The sequence below is a fragment of the Apodemus sylvaticus genome, chromosome 19 (genome assembly GCF_947179515.1).
Source record: "Apodemus sylvaticus chromosome 19, mApoSyl1.1, whole genome shotgun sequence".
Classification (NCBI taxonomy): domain Eukaryota; kingdom Metazoa; phylum Chordata; class Mammalia; order Rodentia; family Muridae; genus Apodemus; species Apodemus sylvaticus.
The window spans coordinates 27,927,709-27,953,656 of NC_067490.1; the positions used below are offsets into that span (position 1 = coordinate 27,927,709).

Genomic DNA, 25,948 nt, shown 5'->3' on the forward strand with positions numbered 1-25,948 from the left:
AAACCTAATTTTGAAAATTATTAATAGACGTGATTTTTTTTAAAATGTACGAATGTTCTCTCTGCATGTCAGAAGAGGGCATTTGATCCCTTCATAGATGGTCCTGAACCGCTGTGCAGTTGCTGGGTAGCGAACCCTGGAAGGGCAGCCAGGGCTCTTAACTGCTGAGCCACCTCGCCAGCTTCAAATGCTTTTAAAAGAAACTATGGAGCAGAGGGGAACTGGATCACAGGGCCCTCCATTACCCGGAGGGTGGGAGGGAGAGGAGACTCTAGGACAGGAGAGTGCACTGATGTGTGCTGTGAGGTCAGAAAATGACTCACTCAGGGCCAAGCACAGTGGATGCTTCTAATGGAGGAAGGCTCCAAATGATGAAATTTGATGTTGAGGCCAAGCAATACAAGGACCGAGCAATGCTGGCAGGGTGAACCGCTGTGCTCACCGTGATGCAACTGTTTCACGTGTGTTCCCAAGAGGCTCCGTGTGCACTTAACACGGGTGTTCTATAGCAGTTTCTTTTTATAAAAACATTTAGACTATATCTTTTTTTTCTGTTTTTTGGATTTTGGTTTTTTGGAGACAGGGTTTCTCTGTATAGCCCTGGCTGTCCTGGAACTCACTCTGTAGACCAGGCTGGCCTCAAACTCAGAAATCCGCCTGCCTCTGCCTCCCAGAGTGCTAGGATTACAGGTGTGCGCCACCACCGCCCGGCATCTTTTTTTTTTCTATTTTTAAAAATGTATTTTTATTTCATGGACATCGGCGTTCTGCCTGCATGTATGTCTGAATGAGAGTGTCAGAGATCCTGGAACAGGAGTTATGGGCAGTTGTGAGCTGCCATGTGGGTGCTGGGAATTGAACCCAGGTCCTCCGGAACAGCAGCCGCTTTATTTATTTATTTATTTATTTATTTACTTATTTATTATATGTGAGTACACTGTAGCTGTCTTCAGACACTCCAGAAGAGGGCATCAGATCTCATTATAGACAGTTGTGATATATGTGCTTGCTGGAATCTGAACTCAGGACCTTCAGAAGAGCAGCCAGCGCTCTTAACCGCTGAGCTACCCCTTCTGTCCACGACAGCACTCTCTAGTAGACATTATTTAATTGGCTTGGAAATTTTGATGATGCAAATAAGAGAGTGAACAGTTAGACATAAGATGTGAGATCTGGGGGGCACAGGGACACTTGGCCTTGGACAGACACATGGACACAATATTTTTTGGGGAGGGGCAGTCTAGCAGGTGTGGAGGCAGAGGCATTAGGAAACTTCCCTTCCTAACCCTTTCTGACCCTTTTCTCAGGGTTAGGGATAGCGCCCTGTGTCCCCTTTCACAAGACATTGGAATAGATTAGTGGGTTCCTAATGTGTCAAGGGTTAAATGCAGACAGCCCTTCCTGAGGTTTGTGGACCTAGGACTCTAATGTCTACCTTCCATCTCCTCTGAGTGCCTGAGATCTAGTCTCTCATTTCCTGAGTGTCAGAAGTCCTCTCTTCTGCTGACCACAGGTGCTGCCGTCTCGGGTGGGGTGGGGTGGAGGGGGTGGGGTGGGGTTCTCAGCGTGCTAAGGACAGTGGATTGTGATTGCTCTGTTCCTTTTCAGCAAGCCCTCCCTCTCTTCGTGCCACATAAAATGACAAAGTCATTTAAAATGTTAATCGGTACTGGCTCCATAGCAGGTTGGCAGGTATCTTAGACGTTGTTCCATTGCTGTGAAGAGACACCATGACCAAGGCAATTCCTATAAAGGAAATTAGTTGGGGGCTGGCTTAGGGTTTCAGAGGCTCACTCAGTCCATGGTGATCCGGCAGGGAGCACGGTGGCAGCCAGCATGGGATGGGTGGCAGCAGGCAGGCAGGCTGTGTGCTGCGGAAGGATTTGAGAGCTACATCCTAACCCTTGTGTGTGTGTGTGTGTGTGTGTGTGTGTGCACACGCTTGCTTGTGTATGTGTGTGAGGGGCTGGCACAGGCTTTTGAAACCTCAAAGCCCACCTCCCAGTGCCACACTGCTCCAACAAAGTCCCCCCTCCTAAGCTCTCTCAAATAGTGCCACTCCCTAAGCATTCAAATACCAGAGCCCATGGGAGCCATTTCTATCACACTGCCACAGCAGGTCTGTGAGGACCTGGAGAGGCGGCTGAGCAGAGCATTCCCTGTGTGGTCCTCAGCAGGGACCTCAGCTTCCCACTCTTTCCCTCTGCTGCTGGGCTTGGCTCCCTCCTGACTCCCTCCCTCCTTCCCTCCTTCCCTCCCTCCTCACTCCTTCCTCCCCCTCCCTCCTCCTTCCCTCCTCCCCCACATCCCCTTTCTTCTCCCCTTAACCCCCCTCCCTCCCTTTTGTGGTGCTGGGAACCAAGGGCATCAAGCATAGTGCACAGAGCAGGCAGGTGCTCCGCCAGGCTCCCGCCTCTGTCCTCAACAGAGGTGCACTGATGAACAGAGTTGGTGGTGACCTGCGCCCGAGGGCTCGCCTACATGGACTCTACTCTCAGTCCTGTTCCTCAGTTCATGTTAACCACTTTGGTTCACGGTTTCAGGTTTTTTTTTTTAAGATTTATGTATTTATTGTAAGTCCACTGTAGCTGTTTTCAGACACACCAGAAGAGGGCGTCAGATCTCTGTAAGCCACCATGTGGTTGCTGGGATTTGAACTCAGGACCTTTGGAAGAGCAGTTAGTGCTCTTTTTTTTGTTTGTTTATTTTTTTTTGTTTTGTGTTTTTTGTTTGTTTGTTTGGTTTTGGTTTTTTGAATTTGGTTTTTTTTGAGACAGGGTTTCTCTATGTAGCCCTGGCTGTCCTGGAACTCACTCTGTAGACCAGGTTGGCCTCAAACTCAGAAATCCACCTGCCTCTGCCTCCCAAGTGCTGGGATTAAAAGTGTGCACCACCACTGCCTAGTTCAGTCAGTGCTCTTAACCTCTAGCCCATGGTTTCAGATTTTGTTTAAAAATATAAATGCAAGGCTGAGGATGTTGGCTCATACTTGTTTTGGTTCATTTGTCTGTTTAGTTTTTTATTTTTTGAGACAGGGTCTCTTTCTCTGTGTGGCCCTGGCTGACCTCAGACTTGCTCTGTGGATCAGGCTGGCCTTGAACTCAAGAGATCCACCTGTCTCTGCCTCCCTAGTGCTGAGATTAAAGGCACGCACTACTATCACCCAGCTTCATACGTGTAATCCTAGTACTTGGGAGGATGAGGCAGGAGGATTGCTGTGAGTTCCAGGCCAGCCTAAGCTACAGAGTGAAATCCTGTCTCCAAAATGAAACAAGAATTCCACATCAGGGATGAACTGCAGCCACACCCCTTTCTCCCTGGCGGGCAGGCTTGCCTCAGCTTGCTGTGGTCCTCCTGCCCCGGGTTCCCAAGTGCTGGAATTACAAGCCCGCACACCATGGGTGAGAACATCATGGTGTCCTGGGAGAAAATCTCAGAACTTCTTTCCTGAAGCGCTCTGGTGGCCTGGCTCTGCCACTGGACCAGAACCCACCCTTGTGAGGCTGCTGTTAGCTGCACACATCTGTCTCCAGCATCACATCTGGCTGTCCTTTATTCCTCCGACTCTAACTATTCCCTCCCAGCATCTAAGACATCTAAAGTGTCTCTCCTCGCCCCGCGCTCCCCCACCCCCTGCCCCTGCCACACCTGCCTGCAAGTCCTCAGTCACCCTTCCTGTCTGTCCCACTCTCACTCATTCTTTAGGTCCCCGAGGGGAAGCTCATCACTTCTGTGAAGTGACAAATCTAATTTAGTGATCATGTGTCTTCTGTTCTGGAAGCCAGAGCTTCAGGGATCCCGAGGTGCACCATGAATAGGGGTAGAGGCTGACGTCAGGGGCCCAGGGTAGTGGTAGGATGAGACACGGAACTGTACAAACTCCAGACGTGGCTCAGATGCTGGAGTCGACCGTTCTGTGCCGGGCTGGAAGGGTTCTCCTCAGGGCCTGACACCCGAGCCTGGGTCTCAAGCTGAGAAAGTGCCCCCTTCCTCCTGCTCCAAATTCTATCATTTACGTGTGGAGTGTGGATCCTTATCCGAACAACCAGGGCAAGCTTTCCAGCCCCACTCTGGCTTGGCCACCCAGTGGCTGCCATTGGCAGGGGGCAGGGTCAGCTCTCCTACTCGCACGACCAGGGGCCAGGTCATCCACACCCACGCCTCCAGAGCAGCTCCACTTTGCTGCTCAGTCAAGGTGTGGGGCCCAGTCTCCCAAATGCTGCAGCCAGTGAGGGGCCACATCAGCTCTCCCGCACTCACACCCTCGGGCAGCTCACAAATGCCCCCCTCTGCTAGGGCCAGTTCTGCAGAGCCTGCTCTCTGCCGGTGAAGGGCAGGGCCAGCCCTCCCACGGTCATGACAGCACACCAGCTCTTCCAACAACCACAGGTAGCAAGGGGAGGGAGAAGATGAGGAGGAGATCACTCCTGTACTGGCTCCACCTCATGGCAGACAAGTGGTGGGGCCAGTCCTCCTACACTCATCCTCAGGGGTCAGCTCACCTGTGCCCCTGCCACCAGGGCCAGCTCCACTGCGGTGTCCAGGTGAGGTACAGGGCCTGGTTTTCTGAGTGCTGCCACAGGTGAGGAGGACAGCCATTTTTCCTGCTCCATGATCCCTGGGTTAGCTCCCCCAGACATGGGAGACATGCGAGGTAGAGAGGGGGGAGGGGAGTTATCACCTCCTTGCCCATGCCACCTCCCAGCAGGCGAGTGAGTGGTGGGGCCAGCTCTCCACTTATGCCCTCAGGGCCAGCTCACCCACACCTCTGCCCCCCCACCCCCCAGAGCCAGCTCCATTGTGCCACCCTGGCAAGGGACAGGGCCCACTTTTCCAAGTGCTGTTGCTGGAAAGGGGCAGGGCATTTCTCCTGGGTACTGTATCCAATGCACAGCGGGGATCATTCTGCATAGCCCCTGGATACCCACGTGGTCCCAGGTGGCTGCCTGGACCGGGGACATCACCATAGTGGTCATGTGAGCCACGGACATTGACACCAACCCCTGCCACCGCATAGCCACCGCATAGCCACAGACCCAGACAGGCCCTCAGTGGCAGCACGGTCCGGGACTTCACCATGATCTCAGGCGTTGGGCTGGCTACTCACAGCAGGCTATCTCTCTTCTCTTTCTCTCCTACTCAATCTCCCTTCCCAAGCCGTTGTGCTTCTCTTCCTCTCCCTCTGTCCATCACACTTGCAAACTGTAGGGGCTCCCGCTGCCGGCTGAGGGCCACGCGGCTGGTGGGGCTCTGGGTGACCTCCTCTGCCCGGGGGTGTGGCGTGGAGGCAAGTGCGTCTCTGGATGTCTTCCACCTCCTGATCGGCACGGTCGCACGAGGGGCTCTGTGTGCCCATGGCCCACTGTGCTGTGTGGCGGAGGGAGGGCGGGTCCGTGGGCATCCTTATCTTCCCACACCGTCTGGCATGGCTGTTGGTCAGCCGTCTCTGGAGGTCTCCTGAGTTTATTTTTTAACCTCCGCTGTTATCAGCAGAGCTCAGCCCAGCTCTGGGCTCCTCCTGGTCTCTGACCTCTACTTTATCTTTTTAAAATATTTACGTGCAGGTGTTGCCTGCATATATGTGTGTGCCATATGCGTGCCTGGTGCCTTTGGAGCGTTTAAAAAACAGGGCTTCGGATCCCCGGGAGCTGGAGTTCTAGATAGCCGCCGTGTAGTTGCTGGGTACTGAACCCGGATTCTTTTCGAGGAACAAATGCTCTTTTTTTGGATTTAGTTTTTTCGAGACAGGGTTTCTTTTTCTTTTCTTTCTTTTTTCTTTCTTTCTTTTTTTTTAAAACACAGAGGCAGGGTTTCTCTGTGTAGCCTTGGCTGTCCTGGAACTCACTCTGTAGACCAGGCTGGCCTTGAACTCAGAAATCTGCCTGCCTCTGCCTCCCAGAGTGCTGGGATTACAGGCGTGTCCCACCACCGCCCGGCTGGAACAAATGCTCTTAACTGCTAAGCCACCTCAGCGGCCCCGACCTTCCATCTAACCCCGACTCTTCTCTCGGCTTTGCAGGACCATGAGGAGCAACCACAGCACTGCGCTACCCAGTCTCAAGTCTGGTTTCATCCTAAGTGTTCCAGCCATCTTCTAGTTCATGCTTCGTGCTTGGGCACTTCTCCAGCCATGTGACTCTGTGGCCTCGCCTTCCTGTTCACTTCCTTCCGGCTCTGCAGCCTGATACAACCTGGACAGGGGTTCTTAACCTGCGGGTCACGATCTATTTGAGGAGGGTCGAATGACTCTTTCACAGGGGTCGCCTAAGCCCATCTGAAAACATAGATGTTTACGCTACGGTTCGTAACAGTAGCAGATTACAGTTATGAAGTAGCAATGAGAATAATGTTATGGTTGGGGGTCACCACGCATGAGGACCTGTATTAAGGGGTGCGGCATTAGGAAGCTTGAGAAACACTGTTCTAGGCTTACGACTCATTGTGGACCCCACCGAAGCCATTTAATGCGTCTCAAGAAAACTGACCATTCAAAACCTGCAGGGCTGGCTACCGGGAGTGCAGCCCAGTGTGCAGTGCTTGGCTGGCATATACGCAGTGATGGGTTCTAACTTCAGTACCAAAGGAAGTAAATGTAGCGCAGAAACGGCATCTTCCCACTTGGCGCCCTCAGTGGTTCCTAGTTATTAATATGGCTGCCCTAACTTTTTTTTTTAAAAAAGATGTATTTATTTTATGAGTACACTGTAGCTGGCTCAGACACACCAGAAGAGGCCATTGGGTTCCCTACAGATGGCTGTGAGCCCCCATGTGGTTGCTGGGATTTGAACTCAGGACCTTTGGAAGAGCAGTCAGTTTTCTTGACCGCTGAGCCACCTCTCCAGCCCTATCCTAACTTCTTACTTACAAGATCCTAGAGTTGCCTTTCTCCCCCAGCGGGCCATCTGTGTTTGGCACTTTTTGTTATAAATTTTATAGATTAAATTTGTTGTGGTTTGGCTACTTGAATTTTCCCTTTATATCTATCTGATATCTTTGAGAAAACAATAATTTTACATTTATTGGCACAGAGTTGCTTACAGTATGATTTATTGTTGCTATTATTTATTGTTATTATTTTTTTTCAAGATTATTTTTCAATTATTTTTTTCCTCAGTGTAGCCTTGGATATCCTGGAACTCACTCTGTAGACCAGGCTGGCCTCGAATTCAGAGATCTGCCTGCCTCTGCCTTCCAATTCGAGTATTGGGATTAAAGGCTTGCGTTATCACTGTCTAGCCAACACAACCCCTTTTTTCCCTACAGTACTATTTAAGCTGTTGATCATCAATGATTTTACGGCTTTTCAAACTCCTAATAGCAGGGATGTGGCTCAGTTGGTGGGGTGCTTGCTTTGTCCAGCACGTATAAAAGCCATGGATTCAGTCGCCAGCACCGTGTAAAGCTGAGCATGGTGGTACGTGCCTGTAGCCCCAAGTTTATTTACATGTCTGTTACTTTCCCTGTGTGTCTGGTGTTGAGGTGCACATACTCCAGTACATGTGTGTGGAGGTCAGAGGAGAATTTTGGGTGTCAGCCCCTACCTGCCACCTTGAGATGGGGGTCTCTCTTGGTCATTCCTTGCACATGCTAAGGAACTGTCCCTTGAGCTCCGCAGGATTCCCCATCCCCAACCCCACCCCCAGGAGAGGCTCGTCTGGAAACAGAGTCTCGTATGCTATTGAGTTTTGAGGATCCAGGTTGTCAGGCCTGTGTGGCAAATGTGTAACCCACTAAGACATCTCCCCAGTCTTGTGACTTTCTCTCCCCCCCCCCCCCCCACCTACAGTCTGTTGAGGCAGGTGCACAGTGTATCTTCTGCAAGAATGGAAGTATTCACCCATCCATCCATCCACCCATCCATCCATCCACCCATCCACTCATCCACCCACCCATCCATCCACCCATCCATCCATCATCCATCCTTCCATTTATTCACCCATTCTTCCATTCATTTCTTGAGACACAATTTCTTTAAATAGCCCCCGCTGTTCTGAAATGCACTATGTAGACCAGGCCGGCCTCGAACTCAGAAATCTGCCTGCTTCTGCCTCTCCAGTCCTAGGATAAAAGGTGTTTGCCACCATGCCAGGCTTCATAATGGAGATTTAAACATTTCCCTTTAGTTGTGGCTTTTTTTTTTTTTTTTTTTATGGTGCTAGGAACCAAACCCAGGACACCATGTATACTAATTCATGCTGTCAGCGAGCTTCCCACTGCCTCCATAAATGTCACACCCAGTAGTATATTCGGCTCCGAGCCCTCAAGTATGCAGGTGGTGGAACACAGGGTCTTAGGCATGCCGACACAAACTCCCACGTCACGACACGCCCAATCCCAAATGTCCCACGTGGATGCTTTCCGAGTCACCTTTTATGGTCGGTCGTTATCTTCCTTCCCACTCTTTCCTTTGAGACAGAGTTTCACATTTAGTCGGGTTGGCTTTGAACTCAAAGCGATCTTTTGCCCAGAGCTGCTCCCCTGCCCCGCCCACCCGACCCCTCGTTAGTTCTGGAATTACAAATGTGCTCTCAGCTTGCTACAGTTGGCTCCGGCTCGTAATTCAGAATCACTCCCTAATCGATGTTAGGGACCGCGCACTCCAGTTTTCGGGAGAGACCTGGCCATTGAATCTGCATTTTCGGCTTCCTCTTGTCCCTACTGCGCCTCAGTCTTTGGACCTTCTAGTCAACTCACAGGCCTATTTAAAACGACAAACCAACCCCGAGCCACCCCGAATCCCGCTTCTGCTGCTGGCGTGTGTGGCCTCACAGGCAGGGATCAGGTGGACAGCTGCTTCATGGGACTAAGGAATCTTGCTTGCGCCTTCCTGTTTTCCTCTCCAGGATGCATGCTCCTCAAAGACCTTGCACAGCGCCTGGTCTGCAGCAGCTGAGGGTGACGTTGAATTGCTCGAAGAGCATACATTTATTTATTCGTTGACATTCATGATCTAAAGTAAGAGAGCAATATACTATTTCTGCCTTTACTGCATCTTCAGTTTCTTCTGCTCTGCCTTTGGGCCACCAGCCCTGCTGGCAGGTTAGACGCCTGCACTGAGCGGTTCTGCCAGCAGGGGGCACTGGACGTCCACAGCTGAGCCTGTCTCGGCTCCTGCCTAACTTTTCTGAGGATTCTCATGACCCTGGTGGGTTCGGTCTGTTCGAGGCTTGCCTTGCACCCTGGGGCCAGCACCTGCCTCGTGGGCCCATGAAGTCCCTTCTTCACTGTGTGGCAGCAGCTACTGTCCACGCCTCTCCTTTCCCTAGAGTATGTGCTTCAGCAGCCATAGCTGAAACAAGGTGGGGCACTAGAAGCAATTGAAATCTTTTTCTTTTTTCTAATCCCGGAGCATTCTTAGGTTGCCCTTGCTTAGCAACAGTTTCTAAGATTCCTCTTCTTGTCTCCTAGGAGCACAGTGAACCTCTGGTTAAGGAAACCCAGGTGCTCCCCTGAAGGGTTCTTGTGGGGAGAAATAAATGCCCCACCCAGCCCGTGCGTGGATGGACTTCTGGAGAATGGGAACAGGGGAGAGGGTGAGCGGGGATTATGGGACAGATTTCAGAACCGCTTACACTGCGCCGATGCCTCAGGCTTAGAGCAACCAGCACAGCAAAGCCTGCACTGCAGACTCCGGGCAGGGTGGAGGGCGCTTACGAGGCCGAAGCAGCTGGGAGAGTGAGGCCGGCCTCGGGGAAGGGAGGCCCGGAGGCAGTGCCCGCCTCTGCTTTCCCACAGGTGTGGACAGAGGCCCCAGATCTCTCTCTCTGACCAATAACCCCTGCTGTGCTCCGAGTCAGGGTGTGGCGCCACGCTAAGGCACAGCCATGAGGTTCTGGAGAGCTGACGCAGAGGCTCAGAGGAAGGAGCTGCAGGCCCGTTCAGCTCAATCTATCATTTAACAGATGAGCGAACAGATGGGGTACCGGCGGCGCGGCACCAGAGGGGTGGGGTGGGGCTGAGCCCATCAGACGATGACGCCGTTGCTACAGTTCTCAGAATGCTTGCCCACCATGCTGGGTGCACACGGGCTGTGTCAGGGACAGTGTGTGAGTCCCAAGGAAGCACGGCTGCAAGGGGATGGCACTGCTACTCTAACCTGCAAGCGCCCTCACCTTTTGTCCCTGCCTCATCTCTGGCTAGAACAGGGTCTGCTGCGACCAAGACAAAAAACATGGGAAGAGGGAAGGAAGGAAGGAAGGAAGGACACAGAGCTCTTGGGGATGACGTTTCCTGCAAAGTGTTATAATTAAAGTGATATTTTACGAGGGTTTTAGACAGAGGGCAGCTAGGCTCTGAGCTGGGTCTGGGCTCCGCAGGTCCATAGAGAGGGGACAAGACAGGAACTGGGACTCGGCCATTGCTGGAGGCAAGCAGCGTCCCAGAGGAGGCGTCGCAGAGAGCCTGGGAGGAAAACCAAAGAACGGGAAGGTTCTGGAGAGCTGCTCCAAGCAGCTACTTGGAATCGGGAATTCTGCTTGGGGGCACAGGGCCTTCCTGGAGCCACTGGTGTGGGACATCGACCCTTCCTCCAGGTCGGCAGCATTATCATTCACCACAGGCTTCCTTTTACCTGCCAGAGTATTTCCAAGCTTGCAGCCTAAACACAGCGGGAGGAAAATGGCAGGGAGTGAGGGTTCTTGTTAAGCTAAATCCACAGCTATGAGAGACTGAGAGACTGCAGAGCAGAGACGACTCCCTCCCAGGGCTGGGGGCTGGGGGCTGGCCGAGCTGGGAGGGCTCTCATTGACCCACAGGGCGCTTGTTAAAGGAGCTAAGGTCTCTACTTTGAAGACTTGTTCCTGTCTTAGGACCTTTGATCTGACCGCAGACTCAGAGCCCAGCAGAACACTGACTGGGCCAGGGACTGGTGGAGAGGACCAGCTGAGGCCAGAGGTCACCCAGAGAGATGGGGAAGGTGGCACTACTCCCGGCAGCAGCAGCAGCAGCAGCAGCAGCAGCAGCAGCAGCAGCAGCAGCAGCAGCAGCAGCGGCGGCGGCTGCAGCGGCGGCATGAAGGGCCACTCCGAGGGTCGCAGGGCACTGAGCTGAGGTGCAGTGGGAGCACTATTTGGGCAGAGCGAAGTCCCAGGCGGTTTCTTGGGCGCACTTCCACATGGCCTGCATGAGGCGGGTGAAGCCCATGTCCTTGGGCTTCTCCAGGCCTCGCATCAGCCGCTGCTTCATGATGGACACAAACTCCTTGTTGCTCAGCTCCCCATTGCCTGGAGATGAGACACAGGCGTGAGCGGGGACTCTGGGACCAAAGCCACCGAGGAACTCCAGCCCCCCCCCCCCCACCCCGTGGGCTCTGCAGCCCAGCACACACTCAGCCACTTTCAACCTCGGCTCAGTCCCTGTCTCCAAATGCAGCCCACGGACACTTTGACCAGAGCATAAGGCAGGTCCTGGGTTGGAACAGAGACAGATGAAATTTGTGCGCTGGTCCCCGGGATACTCCTGGGCTGCAGAAGATACACTGCAACAGTGGGGCAAAGAGGGGACGCTGTGCTGCAGGGGAGCAGTGTGGGGAGGACGCTGTGCTGCAGGGGAGCAGTGTGGGGAGGACGCTGTGCTGCAGGGAGCGGTGTGGGGAGGACAATGTGCTGCAGGGAGCGGTGTGGGGAGGATGCTGTACTGCAGGGAGTGGTGTGGGGAGGATACTGTGCTGCAGGGGAGCAGTGTGGGGAGGACACTGTGCTGCAGGGGAGCGGTGTGGGGAGGACACTGTGCTGCAGGGAGCGGTGTGGGGAGGACACTGTGCTGCAGGGGAGCGGTGTGGGGAGGACGCTGTGCTGCAGGGGAGTGGTGTGGGGAGGACGCTGAGCTTCAGGGGAGCAGTGTGGGGAGGACACTGTGCTGCAGGGAGCAGTGTGGGGAGGACACTGTGCTGCAGGGGAGCAGTGTGGGGAGGATGCTGTACTGCAAGGGGGCGGTGTGGGGAGGATGCTGTGCTGCAGGGGAGCGGTGTGGGGAGGACGCTGTATTGCAAGGAAGCAGTGTGGGGAGGACACTGTGCTGCAGGGAGTGGTGTGGGGAGGACGCTGAACTGCAGGGGAGCAGTGCGGGGAGGACGCTGAACTGCAGGGGAGCAGTGTGGGGAGGCTCCAGTTTAATCTGCTTCTCTGCCTGGGAGGTGTCCCTGTCGCCCTTGAGCTGGTCACCCTGTTCATCCTCAGCCTTGGCCCTGGAACCTTTGCTGGTCTGGGCTTATACAGCCTCCCCAAGGTGGACCGCACCCTATCTCTTCTCTTTTTTTAATTTTAACAATTCTGTGTGCCCTGGGCCTATGTGCGTATTTACTCCGTGTGTGCCTGGTACCCGAGGAGGTCAGGAGGTGACAGATCTTGAACTGGAGCTGCTATGTGGATGCTGTGAACTGAACCCTGGCCCTTGGCAAGAGCGGCCGGCGCTCTGCCCTGCTCAGCCCCGCCCTGTATTTCTCCCGCTGTTGTCCTATGTGACACAGGCCCTGGCACCCACTATGTTCTGTAAGAACAGAGCCATGCCATCTTCTTTCTAGAGACACTGGAACATATGTGCCCTTATCTGCTAGCAGCGAACTGTGGGTCTGAGTGTGGAAATATTTTTGCTTATTTATTTTCCTGAGAAAATTGCGTCTTTGGGGATCATCAGGATTACAATTTGGGACGAGCTATCTTACAAATGTGATTGCTGTTGTCATTTTGAAATCCATGTAGTCACTAATTTCAACCCACAGGCACGGTAGAATTATAGGAAATGGAGGATGCGCTGGGTGTGGCAGTATACTCCTTTAATGCCAGCACTTAGGGTGGATGCGGTAAGTTCCAGGCCTGCCAGGGTTACACAGACACCCCCATCTCGACAAAACAAAACTAATAAAACAAATAAACAAACCAAAACCAAAACCAACCCGGAGAAGTGGCCAACACAGCCTGGGGCCCAGGGTAATGTCCCTCAAGCTCACGAGGTCAAGGGCTGAGCTGCTGCAGAGGCAGAGGCTGCCGTATAAAACTGGCCCACTACAAACTGGGCCAGGGCCCAGGACCACAGCGACGCCCAGGGCACCCTCCCCACTCCATGGGACCCCACTCACCGTCGCAGTCAAAGAGCGCAAACACCACGTCACACACATGGTCCGACAGTTCCACTTTTGCCACTGTCCTGGCCACTTGCTGCATGGTCACTGGGGAAGGAAACGGTGGGTTAGCAGTGCGCAGACTTCTCCACTCTCTCTCTCTCTCTCCAAGAGCTGGCTAAACCACTCAAAACTCTGCGGTGGGATTTGAGGGGGTAAGGCCAGCGGTGGGGGCAGCATGCCTTTAGTTTAGTTCTGAGGACGGTGAGGGAGGAGGGTCAAACCCGTGGGGGCAGCTGGCTAAGCAGTGAGAACCTGTGTCAGAGCCAAAGGCCACGGAGGGGGCACCCAGCAATAATCAATAATCAAATGGGCTGTGCGTGTCTCGGTGATGTGGCACGTGGGTGGCACGTGCCACGTCTGGGTTTAAGTCTCAATGCCCAGCAGTGAGGAATAAAAGAACCAGAGAGGGGGGAGGGAGAATTTCATCTTTATCCACAACTCCCTTTTTTTTTTTTTCTTTTTTTTGGAATTGGTTTGTTTCGAGACAGGGTTTCTCTGTGTAGCCCTGGCTGTCCTGGAACCCACTCTGTAGACCAGGCTGGCCGCGAACTCAGAAATCCGCCTGCCTCTGCCTCCCAGAGTACTGGGATTACAGGCGTGCACAACTCCCTTTCTTTACTCTTAGGGTATTTTATTTGTTTGTTTGGTTTGGTTTTTCCAGACAGGGCTTCTCTGTGTCACTCTGGCTGTCCTGGAACTCCCACGGTACACCAGGCTGGCCTCGAACTCACAAAGATCTGTCTGCCTCTGCCTCCTGAGTACTGGGAGAAAAGACATATGTCATCATGGCCCGCATGGGTCCCGCTTTACATGAGGATCAGAACTGGGTCCTGGCATCTGAATCAACCCAGGTCCTCATGCTTGCACTGTACGCACTTCATGTCACCTGCCCCGGGCAACTTCATCAAAACATTTCTAGGGAGGCAGAGGCAGGTGGATTTCTGAGTTCGAGGCCAGCCTGGTCTACAGAGTGAGTTCCAGGACAGCCAGGGCTACACAGAGGAACCCTGTGTTGAAAAAAACCAAAATCCAAAACTCCCCCCCACAAAACAAAACAAAGCAATAACTAAGTTCTCCACAGCAACAACTGGAGCTGGAGGCAGGAGGGGCGGGGCATCGACAGGAGAGGCGGGGCATCGATAGGAGAGGCGGGGCACCAACAGGAGGGGCGGGGCACCGACATGATGGGTGTGCACCTTAGTTCCCAGCCAGTCTGGGATCTGCATGGTGAGCAGTTTGCTTCGCTAGCCGCCTCCTCCGGCTCTGCTCCAGCCGTTTCTCTTACCTGTACCCTTGAGAAGCTGGGGACTCGATCTCACTAGACCACCACACAGCTTTTATTAATTTTAATTTTCTTTTTTGGCCTCTGTAGAGAAGTTCTCTTCTGCCACTTTCCTCCCCCTGACATTTACTATGAAATATTAGCAATCATGTGGAATTGGTTTTCCATGAAAGACGAGCCAGGAAGAACTAGGCAATTTCCGCTGTCTTTCCTCTCATTTATCCTCACGCCTGGCCTACCTATGCCTATAAATTATGTTACTGCGTACAGAGCAGCCCCAAAGTGAAGTAAAACTTGCAGGAAGGAAAAGGGGCTGGAGAGATGGCTCAGTGGTTACGGGCACTTCGCGCTCTTGCAGAGGACCTGGGTCTGATTGCCAGCACCCAACCGTCCATAACTCTACTCCCAGGGATCTGAAACCTTCCCCTGACTTCCTGGGGAGCCAGGCATACACAGGTACACATATATACTTGCAGGGGATACATCTGTGTACATAAAATAAAGAGAAAAAGGAAAGGAGCAGGTTCTGCTAACGGACAGGCTGTGCGACTGACCATTGGTCAGACTCCGCAGCAGCGCCGTGGAGCAGAGGTGCGTGGGGGTGCCTCCTGCTATCTCACACTTCAGCATCAGTTCCCATTTGTCTTGTCATTTTTTTCTGAATTAACTCGCTTGCATCTTTCACCTCTGTGTGTGTATGTATGTATGTACGTATGTATATATATATATATTCAGTACACAGTCTCCGAGGTCAGCAGACACAGGCATGGCGAGGCAGAGCCGTGCTGGGTGTCAGGAGACGCGGCTCTCTGAGTGACTCCACCCTGACAGTTGCCTGCCTGATGGCTGAAGGTTTGCTTCTCTCCTATTCAAATCTGAGGATGCTAGAAGGAGGCCGGTGGGGTCTGTTGGGGTGCAGTCCCCAGTGCTTGTTTTAGAGTGTGAGGGTGGGATGGGACATAATCTATCTCTACCATGTGAGGGGGGCACTGGCGCAGGAGTCCTGAGAAGGGCCGGGAACCTCACGTGTGCTGGAGTCTGCGTTCTGCTGGCTGTACCATTTGCTGCAGGCTGCATCAATCTCACGTTTGAACCGCTCTAACGACTGCCTTGCTCTTTCCCGAGGCTCCTGCTCTCTGCAGCACGCCTGGCCAGTCTTGTGACTCTCAGACTCATCTTTCTCCCCGCGCCGACAGCACTCTGCTCCAATAAACTAGTAAGCAATATCCAGGCGTGTCAGTGAGAGAGAGCCCTTGACAATTTCCACGGAGCAGCTCATTAGGCTGGTATTAAGTGCTTGTAGAGTGGGGGACTCCGAGAGACTGTGGCACGAACTTCATTACAAATACTACTCCTCACATGGCAGCGATAGATTATGCCCATCCCACCTGGAGGGGGCACTGGTGGCCTGTGTACTATCAGGGCTGCTAAGTCACTGTGACTCCTGGGGATGGGAACAGTCTTGCTGGGGTTTCATTTTTGTAGCAAAGAGGCCCTTGGGAAGGCCCCCAGGGTATGAATTAGAACAGCACAGGACAAACCAACTAGCAGGGAAACTGTCAAACTGGGAACTGTTGGGCCTGGTGGGGTGACAGCAGATTACAGGCCAAGTGCCCGATAGCTGCCCATTTCCAATGTCTCCAGCATCTGGAAATCACAGAGAAGAGAGCTTCCCTACCCCATCCTCCTGGACTTCAGCTCTCCTGTATAGAACTGTTGCTACTGCAACCTTGGCCTCTCCTATTTGGTGACTGTGATTCTGGAACACATACTAAGATCTTTCATGATGGTTAGTTTCCCCTGGCAACCTGGTGGTATTTAGAATCACCATGGAACATTTCCTCCCCTCCCCCAAATCCCATGCCTGTGAGGCTGTTACTGGGTTGTGGTGAAAAGGCTCAGTCCAAATGTGGTCGGTGTAATTCCATGGGCTGGGGACCTGGCCTGAATAGCAAGGACACCGTGAGAACCGGCATAGACATCCATCCCTCTTGTCTTCCTGGCCGTGGAGCCGACGCTGGCCCTTGCCACCACACCCTCCCTGTTCTGACACTGTACCTCCAGGCTGTGCCCAAGCCAACCCTTCCTTCTGTCCTTCAACATCTACTGTGTATGGATGTGAATATGGTCTGTGCACGGAGGGCGGAGGATGATGCTGAGACCTTGAATGCTCTCCTGTGCTCTGGAGGCGGGGTCGCTCACTGAACCTGGAGCTAGGCTGGCGGCCAGCAAGCCCCAGCCACACTGCCTCTGGCCCCACCGTCCTCAGGCTGCAGGTGTATGTGCTGGCCATGGGCAGCCTAATCAAAGCCCGGGCCCTGGTGCTCACACGGCGTGTGACGTCACTGGGCATCTCTTTGGCCTCTTAGGTTTCTTTAGGCAAGTATTTTGTCACATGGATTGAACGAGTAGCTAATGTAGTCTTCTGGGGATTTTTGTTTTTCTTTTGACATAAAGTTTTACTATCCTTGCAATTGCCAAAGTTTATCTTTCTTTGTGTTCCTGAGTTGACAGCACACAGGCAGTTTCAAGATGGACTCTGGATCACAGGGAAGACCAAGTCTCCTTGGGATTTTGCAGCTCTGCCCTCTAACCCTAAGGGCCAAGGGGTCAGTCAGTCAGTCATGCTATGTAATGATACCCTGTAAGATCCTCAGAGGACAGGCTTTGGCAAGCTTCCAGACTGTCGGCACGTGGAGGTTTGTGGAGGATGGTGCCCTGGGAGGGACAGAATTCCTGGGCTCCTCCCTGACCTCTCCCCAGGGATCTGTAACCTTTGAAATAAACCAATAAATCTAAGTACTAAACCCCAGTACTTTGAGTCTCTCACAAATCAACTGAACCTCATCTTGTCAGGAGCTGGGTGGACAGAAGTTCAGAGAAGACAGCCTGGGGTTGTAACTAGTGTCTGAAGGCCACGGTCAGTCTCAGGGCATGGAGACCTCAACCCGCTGGATCTAGACCTGATACTAGCTCCAGGCAGACACAGCACAATGAAGGAGAAAGATCGGGCTGGGTGTCCAGGGAGAACTGACCGCTTGCACGATGCCGGAGAAATCTTTACACCTTTTCATTTTTATTCATTAATTTTTCCAGACAGGGTTTCATTGTGTAGCCCCAGCTGGCCCGAAACTTGCTATGTTGAGCAGGCTAGCCTGAACTCACAGAGATCCTTCTGCCTCTGCCTCCTGAGTGCTGGCATTGAAGGTTCCAGGTAAGAGAGAGCTTAGGTTCCCAGGGCTCTTGGGTGACATTTCTACTCATCTCCCCAGAGGCCTACATCCACTTAAGGTTAGGACAGGGGTCAGCAGAATCCTGCCACTCAAAATCTGCTGCCATCTGTTCTGACAACTCCAGGCAGCATCTGAACTGTGCCAGGTGCATCTGGCGTGGTCCATGACTGGTCAGCTCAACGGTGGGAAGACTCATGCTAAGTTTCTGTGTTAAAATAGTAAGTCAGAAATGATTACAAAAAACTTACCGTACAATGGCCACTCAGGAGAGTGTTAGAGTGATAAAACCCACAGGTCCACATAAAACCACAGGCTCGTGGAGTCAGAAGAGACAGATGATGAAAGACTCAGGGGACTTCAGTGATTTGCCAGGGTCACAAAACTCATGGCTTTCCCTATACACACTCAGCCTCTCACCAGGATGGTACCAGCTCCTTCCTGCCTCTGTCACCCTCAGTGCTTTGTGTCAGGGGTGAGTGACAGCCGGGACTGGTAGGAGGCGGCGCTCCAGCCAGACCACAGATCCGACTGTTCAGCAGCGAGGGTCGCATGCTGTGCCCTTGGAATGCACGTTGACAACTGAAGCGACAACTGAAAATGTGTAGGAGGACAACAACTTCAAGAAAAGCACAAGTCACAGAGGTGACCCGGGGTGAAGGGCGGGGTGCTGTTCTCTGTGTGACCCAGTTAGAGCTGCTTGTCTCTTCCCCCTGCGAGGGTGTGTGGAAAGGTGACCCCCACAGGTTACTGCGATGCCCTGAGCCATTCTGTCATGTGATTAGTCAGTCACACCCTACTGGACTGCAGGGGAGAAAATGAAAAAGCTGGCTTGTGGTTGCCAAGGTGAGTTGGGGGAGGGGCGCTGCTTCAGGCCTGGGAAGGTGGCTTCTACGCTAGGGGTCCTTTCTTGCATGTGTCTGGTTTTTTTCTTTTTTTAACTTCTTCCAGGCCGCCCTGACAGCTGGAACACACTGACACAGTTCTGGGGTGCGCGCTGGGGAAAGACAGCATTCAGGAGGGCTAAGCGGGGAGAATACAGAGGACACAGCACCTTAGCAGTAAGAGGACAGCGCCTGCTCTGCGTGGTACAGGCTGCTGACAACCTCTGTGTGATCAAGCGGCCTGCCTGTCAGAGGGTTGTCAGTTGGGTCACCCGCTTGCTAACAGTAAGTGCTACCAAAACCGAGTGCTGTTCAGATGACAGCCACAATGGGCTCCTTGGACTAACTTAGCTGTAAGGTTTATTGTGTCATGCAATGCTGTGCTTCACTGAAAATCCTGTCACATCCTATGTAAAAAGGCAGGATGCTTTTGTTTATTTGTTTGTTTTGTTTATTAAGAGGTGTTCTTGGGTGATCTCAAACTGCTGGGCCCCATGAGCTGCCTGCCTTGGCCTTCCGAGTCCTGTGACCACAGGCATGTTCTGCTCTGCCTGGCGGACAAACATGTCTATGAACGCCATTAGGAAGTGGATATTTTCAGCTGAAAGGCTACAGGACAGATGGACGCACTGGAGACGGTTCCAATGTAGAAGGGGCCAGCCGGCACACTGCTGAGGAGGAGAAATACCTGGTGTGCTAAGCCACTCGAGTGGTCACAATAAAGCACTCTGTGTCTGGGAGGAGACTGCTTCTTCCAGTTTGTGTGTGTGTGTGTGACCTCCCTCAGGTGATGAAGGCTGGGGATGGAGAGGCAGTGAGGTTAGCACGGAAAGCAGGAGTGTGCAGAGGCCTCGCTCAGAGCAGAGGGCAGACACACCGGGAGGGATTTCATCCGAGGCCAGTCAAGTGTTCTTAGTATGGGAACCTAACAGGCCAGGTCTTAGCTCAAGGGCTGCAGACTCCCACCCCAGCACACACCGAGACAGGGGCTTGCCAGGTTAACCTCAAATTCAACTTCCTGGATCCTCCTGCCTCGGCCTTCTTTTCTTTTTCTTTTCTTTTCTTTTCTTTTTTCTTTTCCTTTCCTCTCCTCTCTTTTCCTCTCCTCTCCTCTCCTCTCCTCTCCTCTCCTCTCCTCTCCTCTCCTCTCTTCTCTTCTCTTCTCTTCTCTTCTCTTCTCTTCTCTTCTCTTTTCCTTCGAGACTCTTTGTTCTGTATAGCTCTAGCTGTCCTGGAACTCACTCTGTAGACCAGGCTGTCCTTGAACGCACAGAAATCCACTGGCTGCGACCTCTCCTGGTGCTGGGATTAAAGGCCTACACTGCCTGGCTTGCCTCAGCTTCTGGGTCCTGGTGTTAGAGGCGTGAGCCACTATGCCTGCTTAGAAAATTATTTCTGGTTAGGTAATACGTTCTTCACTTATTTCTAATTTAGACGGTGGAGTGGAGTCTTGCTCTCAGCTGTGCGCACTGGTGCCTTTACCCCGAGAGGCCACCAGCAGCGCCAGCAGCACCTCTCTCAGACACACACACAGAAGATTCTCCCTTCTTCTTTCCCTGCCATGTTTGTGAATGGCAACTGTGCTGTGCTTGGCTCATTCAGGACCTCGACTGAAAAATAATTCCCCCCCCAGAACACAACAGCACACCGTAGCGGCTGCGGAGTGAGCCTCCCAAGAACAGCTGGCTGCGATTTGCTGAATGTGCCTCCTCGCTTCTACCTTGATCTGCAGAAGGTTCCCTCTGTCTAACATGGTATCCTTGACGGACTGCGATGCTTGCTTCAGTGAAGCCTGACTCCAATGGCTGTAGACACGTTATAATTCAGTGTGTTGAAATGGCCTGAAAGACGGGCTGCTCTCGGGAGCAAACCTTGACGTCTCCAGGAAGGAGTGCAATGGTGCCTAATCTTGTGTGTGTGTGTGTGTGTATACACATTCCTTCAGAGGCCAGAGGCATCATATACTTTTGGAGCTGGAGTTAAAGGCAGTGGTGAGCCTCTTAATTTGGGTTCTGAGGAATCAACCCTCGTCCCCTGCAAGATCTTTAAATACTCTTTATTACTGAGGCATGCCTCCAGCCCCTAAAAGATTTTTAAAAACATTCATTTATTGTGTGTATGTATGCTCCCCCCCCCCTTTTTTTATTTTTTTAAATTTTTTTTATTTACATTGCAAATGATTTCCCCTTTTCTAGGTCCCCACTCCCCGCAAGTGTATGCTCCCCCTTGTGTGTGTGTGTGTGTGTGCCTTAGTGTGTGTACATGCAGGCTGAAGGACTACTTGTAGGAATTGCTTCTCTCTTTTCCTCTGTGTGGGTTCTGGGGATCGAACTCATGTCATCGGGCTTAGCAGCAAGTGACTTCATCGGCTGCGCCATCTTGCTGACCCAGTCTTCCTGTCACCTGTCTTTTCTGGTCTCTTCCTCAGTGACTGTCATGTTGGCAGCTTCCATTCCTCTCCCTCTCCCACCAGTAGGCACACATGGCGTCGCTAAGGCACCTCTCCTCCTCAGGGCGTTTATCCCATTTTACAAAACAATCAAATATGCACAGTGTCGCAGCTGAGGCAGAATCAATCTTTAGAATGCTAAGTGACTTTAAATTTGGGAAAATCAACCAGGTCTTTGCATGGAAAATCCCTCATGAAGCAAACATTTATTTTGGATTTTGAGGCTTCCTTGCCTACACTGTGAATAATTTTACTTTAAAAATTCATCGTTGACAAAGGAGCTATAACCATCCAGTGGGAAAAAGACAGCATTTTCAACAAATGGTGCTGGTTCAACTGGCGGTCAACATGTAGAAGAATGCAAATTGATCCATTCTTATCGTCCTGTACAAAGCTCAAGTCCAGGTGGATCAAGGACCTCCACATAAAACCAGATACACTGAAACTAATAGAAGAGAAAGTGGGGAAAAATCTCGAACACATGGGCACAGGGGAAAATTTCCTGAACAGAACACCAATAGCTTATGCTCTAAGATCAACAATTGACAAATGGGACCTCATAAAATTGCAAAGCTTCTGTAAGGCAAAGGACACTGTCAATAGGACAAAAACGGCAACCAACAGATTCGGAAAAGATCTTTACCAATCCTACATCCGATAGAGGGCTAATATCCAATATATACAAAGGAATCAAGAAGTTAGACTCCAGAGAACCAAATAATCCTATTTTAAAAATGGGGAACAGAGTTAAACAGAGAATTCTCAACTGAGGAAACTCAAATGGCCGAGAAGCACCTAAAGAAATATTCAACATCCTTAGTCATCAGGGAAATGCAAATCTAAACAACCCTGAGATTCCACCTCACAATAGTCAGAATTGCTAAGATCAAAAACTCAGGTGACAGCAGATGCTGGTGAGGATGTGGAGAAAGAGGAACGCTCCTCCACTGCTGGTGGGACTGCAAGCTGGTACAACCACTCTGGAAATCAGTCTGGTGTTCCTCAGAAAATTGGACATAGTACTACCTGAGGGCCCAGCTATACCACCCCTGGACATATACGCAGAAGATGCTCCAACATGTAATAAGGACACATGCTCTACTATGTTATTATAAATAGCAGCCTTATTTATAATAGCCAGAAGCTGGAAAGCACCGAGATGTCCTTCAACAGAGGACTGGATACAGAAATGTGGTACATTTACACAATGGAGTACTACTCAGCTATTAAAAACAAGGACTTCATGACATTCGAAGGCAAATGGATGGAACTTGAGAATATCATCCTGAGTGAGGTGACTCAGTCACAAAGGAACTAACACACTGTATGTACTCAGTGATAAGTAGATATTAGCCCAACAGTTCAGAATACCCAAGATTCAATTCACAGACCATATGAAGCCTAAGAAGAAGGAAGACCAAAGTGTGGATGCTTCAGTGCTTTTTAGAAGGGTGAACAAAATACTCACAGGAGGAAATCTGGAGACAGAGTGTGGATAAAGACTGAAGGCAAGGCCACCCAGAGACTGCCCCACCTGGGGATCCATCCCATATACAGCCACCAAACCCAGACACTATTGTGGATGCTGGGAAGAGCTTGCTGCTGGAAGCCTGATATGGCTGTCTCCTGAGAGGCTCTGCCAGAGCCTGACAAACACAGAGGCAGAAGTTCGCAGCCAACCATTGGACTGAACTCGGGGGTCCCCGATGGAGGAGTTGGAGAAGGGACTAAAGGAGCTGAGGGGTTTGCAGCCCCATGGGGGGAGCAACAGTGTCAACAGGCCAGAGGCCTCCTCCCCCCTCCCCCAAGCTCCAGGGACTGGACCACCAACCAAAGAATACACATGGAGGGACCCATGGCTCCAGCCACATATGTGGCAGCGGATGGCCTTGTTGGACATCACTGGGAGGAGAGGCCCTTGGGCCTGAGGGTGTTCGATGCCCTAGTATAGAGGAATGCCAGGGCAGGGCAGGAGTGGGTGGGTGGGGGAGCACCCTCATAGAGGCAGGGGAGGGGGATGGGATAGGGAGCTTCCGAAGGGGAGACCTGGAAAGAGGAAAATATTTGAAATGTAAATAAAGAAAATATCCAATCAAAAAAAAAATTGATGACTTTGTCTTAAGCCAGTGGGATCCTGGCCAGCATTTCTTTCATAGAACAATATTTTTACAACATACAGCGACAAGCAGAGTGCAGGGCTGTCTTCCATCAGCTGCCAGAATTCGTCAGCTGAAGCTCTTCTAAATTCTAATCCCTTCCCCTCACACGTCTGTCTCACTCCCACCTCCGCAGTCCGTCTAGGCTGTCTGGAGGAGCCTTGCTTTGAATTTTCTTCTCTTTCTGTTGTCACGTAAAAATGTTGAACATCTTTTCTTTTTTTTTAAAAAGTTAAAAATCTTGGTTATAGGTGCATGGTGTCTTCCCGGCGTGTGTGATTATCCCGCACATGCCTGCATCCGAGGAGGCTGGGAGAGGCCAGATTCCCGGAACTGGAGCTGCAGCCGGTCTTGAGCTACTGCAGGGGTGCTGGGGAAGAGGAGCCATCTCCCCTGCATGCGCCTCCCTTTCTTTCTTTCCTCCCTTCCCTCCTTCCTTTTTATAGTTTTTCTGGAGCATGGTTTCCCTGCGTAGCTCTGGCTGTCCTAGAACTCACTCTGTAGACCAGGCTAGCTTCAGAGATCCACCTGCCTCTTGCCTCCTGAGTGCTGGAATTAAAGGTGTGCGGCCACCACTGCCCAGCCTGGAGTTTCTTTTCTAATATCCCAGCTCTCTCTGACCTCCATCACTACTGAGGACACTGGTGTCAAGTTCTGACCCTCAGTCTCTGTCCTGTTTTGTACCATACTAGCTGTGGTTTGGGCAAAGTCATTTCTACAATGATTTTATTGTAGGTTAGGAGCAATAAAGTAGTAGTTGTTTGTACTGGCTGGTTTTGTGTGTCAACTTGACACAGGCTGGAGTTATCACAGAGAAAGGAGCTTCAGTTGGGGAAATGCCTCCATGAGATCCAACTGTGGGGCATTTTCTCAATTAGTGATCAAGGGGGGAGGGCCCCTTGTGGGTGGTACCACCTTTTGGGCTGGTGCTCTTGGGTTATAAGAGAGCAGGCTGAGCAAGCCAGGGGAAGCAAGCCAGTAAGAAACATCCCTCCATGGCCTCTGCATCAGCTCCTGCTTCCTGACCTGCTGGAGTTCCAGTCCTGACTTCCTTTAGTGATGAACTGCAATGTGCAAGTGTAAGCTCAATAAACCCTTTCCTCCCCAACTTGCTTCTTGGTCATGATGCTTGTGCAGGAATAGAAACCCTGACTAAGACACTGGATTTTTGTTTTTGTTTTTGTTTTTCTTTCAAGGCAGGGTTTCTCTGTGTAGCCCTGGCTGTCCTAGAACTCACTCTGTAGACCAGACTGGCCTTGAACTCAGAAATCCACCTGCCTCTGCCTCCCAAGTGCTGGGATCAAAGGCGTGCACCACCACTGCCCGGCCTAAAGTAGTAGTTTATTCAAAATGATTTCTAAACTCCCTTCCAGTCCTATAGTTACAATGTCCGTATCTACCTTAGGGAGCCTTTAAGGAAGAAACTAGGGGCCCCGAGCTGGCTCAGCAGTTAGGAGTGTGCCCTGTTCTCCAGAGGACCCGGTTCAATACCAAGGGACCAGATGCCCTCTTTTGACCTCTGTGGACACACACACACACACACACACACACACACCTTTCCTTACATGTGCCCCATACCCATAATTTTAAAAGTCTAAAAAAGGATAAAACTAAAGGTGGGGATTTCTGGAATTACTGGTTGGAGTGGCACACAGCACGCTGAGGTACCCCGGCCTTTCAATCCTGTTTTTTTGTAGGCAGGCCTTTGAATACCACACAACATGCCTGCTGTTAGGTTAGTTTATGTGGCACTGGTGATGGGCAAGTCATTCTCCTGACCTCTTTCTACAGGAATCCATTGTAGCAACGTTAGAAGAAGGGAACAGGGGACTGGAGAGATGGCTCAGTGGTTAAGAGCACTGGCTGCTCTTCCAGAGGTCCTGAGTTCAGTTCCCAGCAACCCCATGTGGCTCACAGCCATCTGTAATGGGATCCCATGCCCTCTTCTGGACATAGTTGTATATGCAGATAAAGTACCTATAAAATAAATAAATAAAAAAAAGGCTGTGAGCTGCTGCATGGCTGGACATGCTGTGGCCTGTGGAGAATCATCAGCCAGCAGGAGACTCAGCCCCACACGGAAATGAACCGTATTCTAACAACCTGCAGAGGTTCTAAGATCCAGGTTCAATCCCAGCACCCCACATGGCAGATCACAGGTCACATCAGTCTGTAACTTCAGTTCCAGGGAATCCACAACCTCTTCTGACCTCTGCAGGCACCAGACACACAGGACATACATGCAAGCAAAATACTCAGATCACATAAAATAAAAATAAATCTAAAAAAACCAACCAAAACTGCACAAGAAGATCTGAGCAGAGGCTCTCTGGAGGCAGCACCCCGGCTCTTGACCACCTCGGTCGCCAGCGACTGGGTGTCTCTCAGCCGCAGAAGCGGCCTTTGTTGTTCAGCAGAAGGAAGCAAGTGGAGCTGCCATGGGCACGGTATTTATGACTGGGAATGTCCCAGGCTCCTCCGGTCACATGTTATTTATAGCTGTCCTCAATTTTTCCCTGAGCTTCACACCTCTGCACAACGATAGCAGCACGCTGCTCAAATGTGATTCGGGAGAGGCACTGGCCAAGGTCTAATTAAGTTTTAAATTTTCTAACAAGGAAATAAAAGCAGTCACTTTTCCTTTTGGGAACCTGAAAGCTTTTCTCTGACTTTACATTTATCCGATAATTATAAATGAGTCCAGTTTCATGTGGATTTGCATATAACTCTGGGCTGTAGCTGGGCGGTGGTGGCGCACGCCTGTAATCCCAGCACTCTGGGAGGCAGAGGCAGGCGGATTTCTGAGTTTGAGGCCAGCCTGGTCTAC

General features: G+C 51.6%; 1 protein-coding gene and 1 long non-coding RNA gene across 4 annotated transcripts in view; one reads left to right on the forward strand and one right to left on the reverse strand.

Moving 5' to 3' along the window:
- Window positions 1-4,171: 4,171 nt before the first annotated feature.
- LOC127669959 (uncharacterized) lies at window positions 4,172-6,966 on the forward strand. Of its 2 annotated transcripts, none has more exons than XR_007974439.1 (2): window positions 4,172-4,544; window positions 6,020-6,966. It is a non-coding gene; the product is annotated as an uncharacterized LOC127669959 (long non-coding RNA). The 2 variants fall into 2 exon arrangements; XR_007974440.1 differs by having other exon boundaries at window positions 4,486-4,582.
- Window positions 6,967-10,221: 3,255 nt separating this feature from the next.
- Micu1 (mitochondrial calcium uptake 1) overlaps window positions 10,222-25,948 on the reverse strand; it is a 145,360-nt gene continuing 129,633 nt past the window's right edge. For both annotated transcript variants that reach the window (XM_052164221.1, XM_052164220.1), the window contains 2 exons: window positions 13,076-13,165; window positions 10,222-11,222 (listed from right to left, as the gene is read on the reverse strand). In XM_052164221.1, coding sequence (XP_052020181.1) covers window positions 11,065-11,222; window positions 13,076-13,165 — 248 coding nt within the window. In that variant the 3' untranslated portion in view covers window positions 10,222-11,064. The remainder of the gene's footprint in view (window positions 11,223-13,075; window positions 13,166-25,948) is intronic.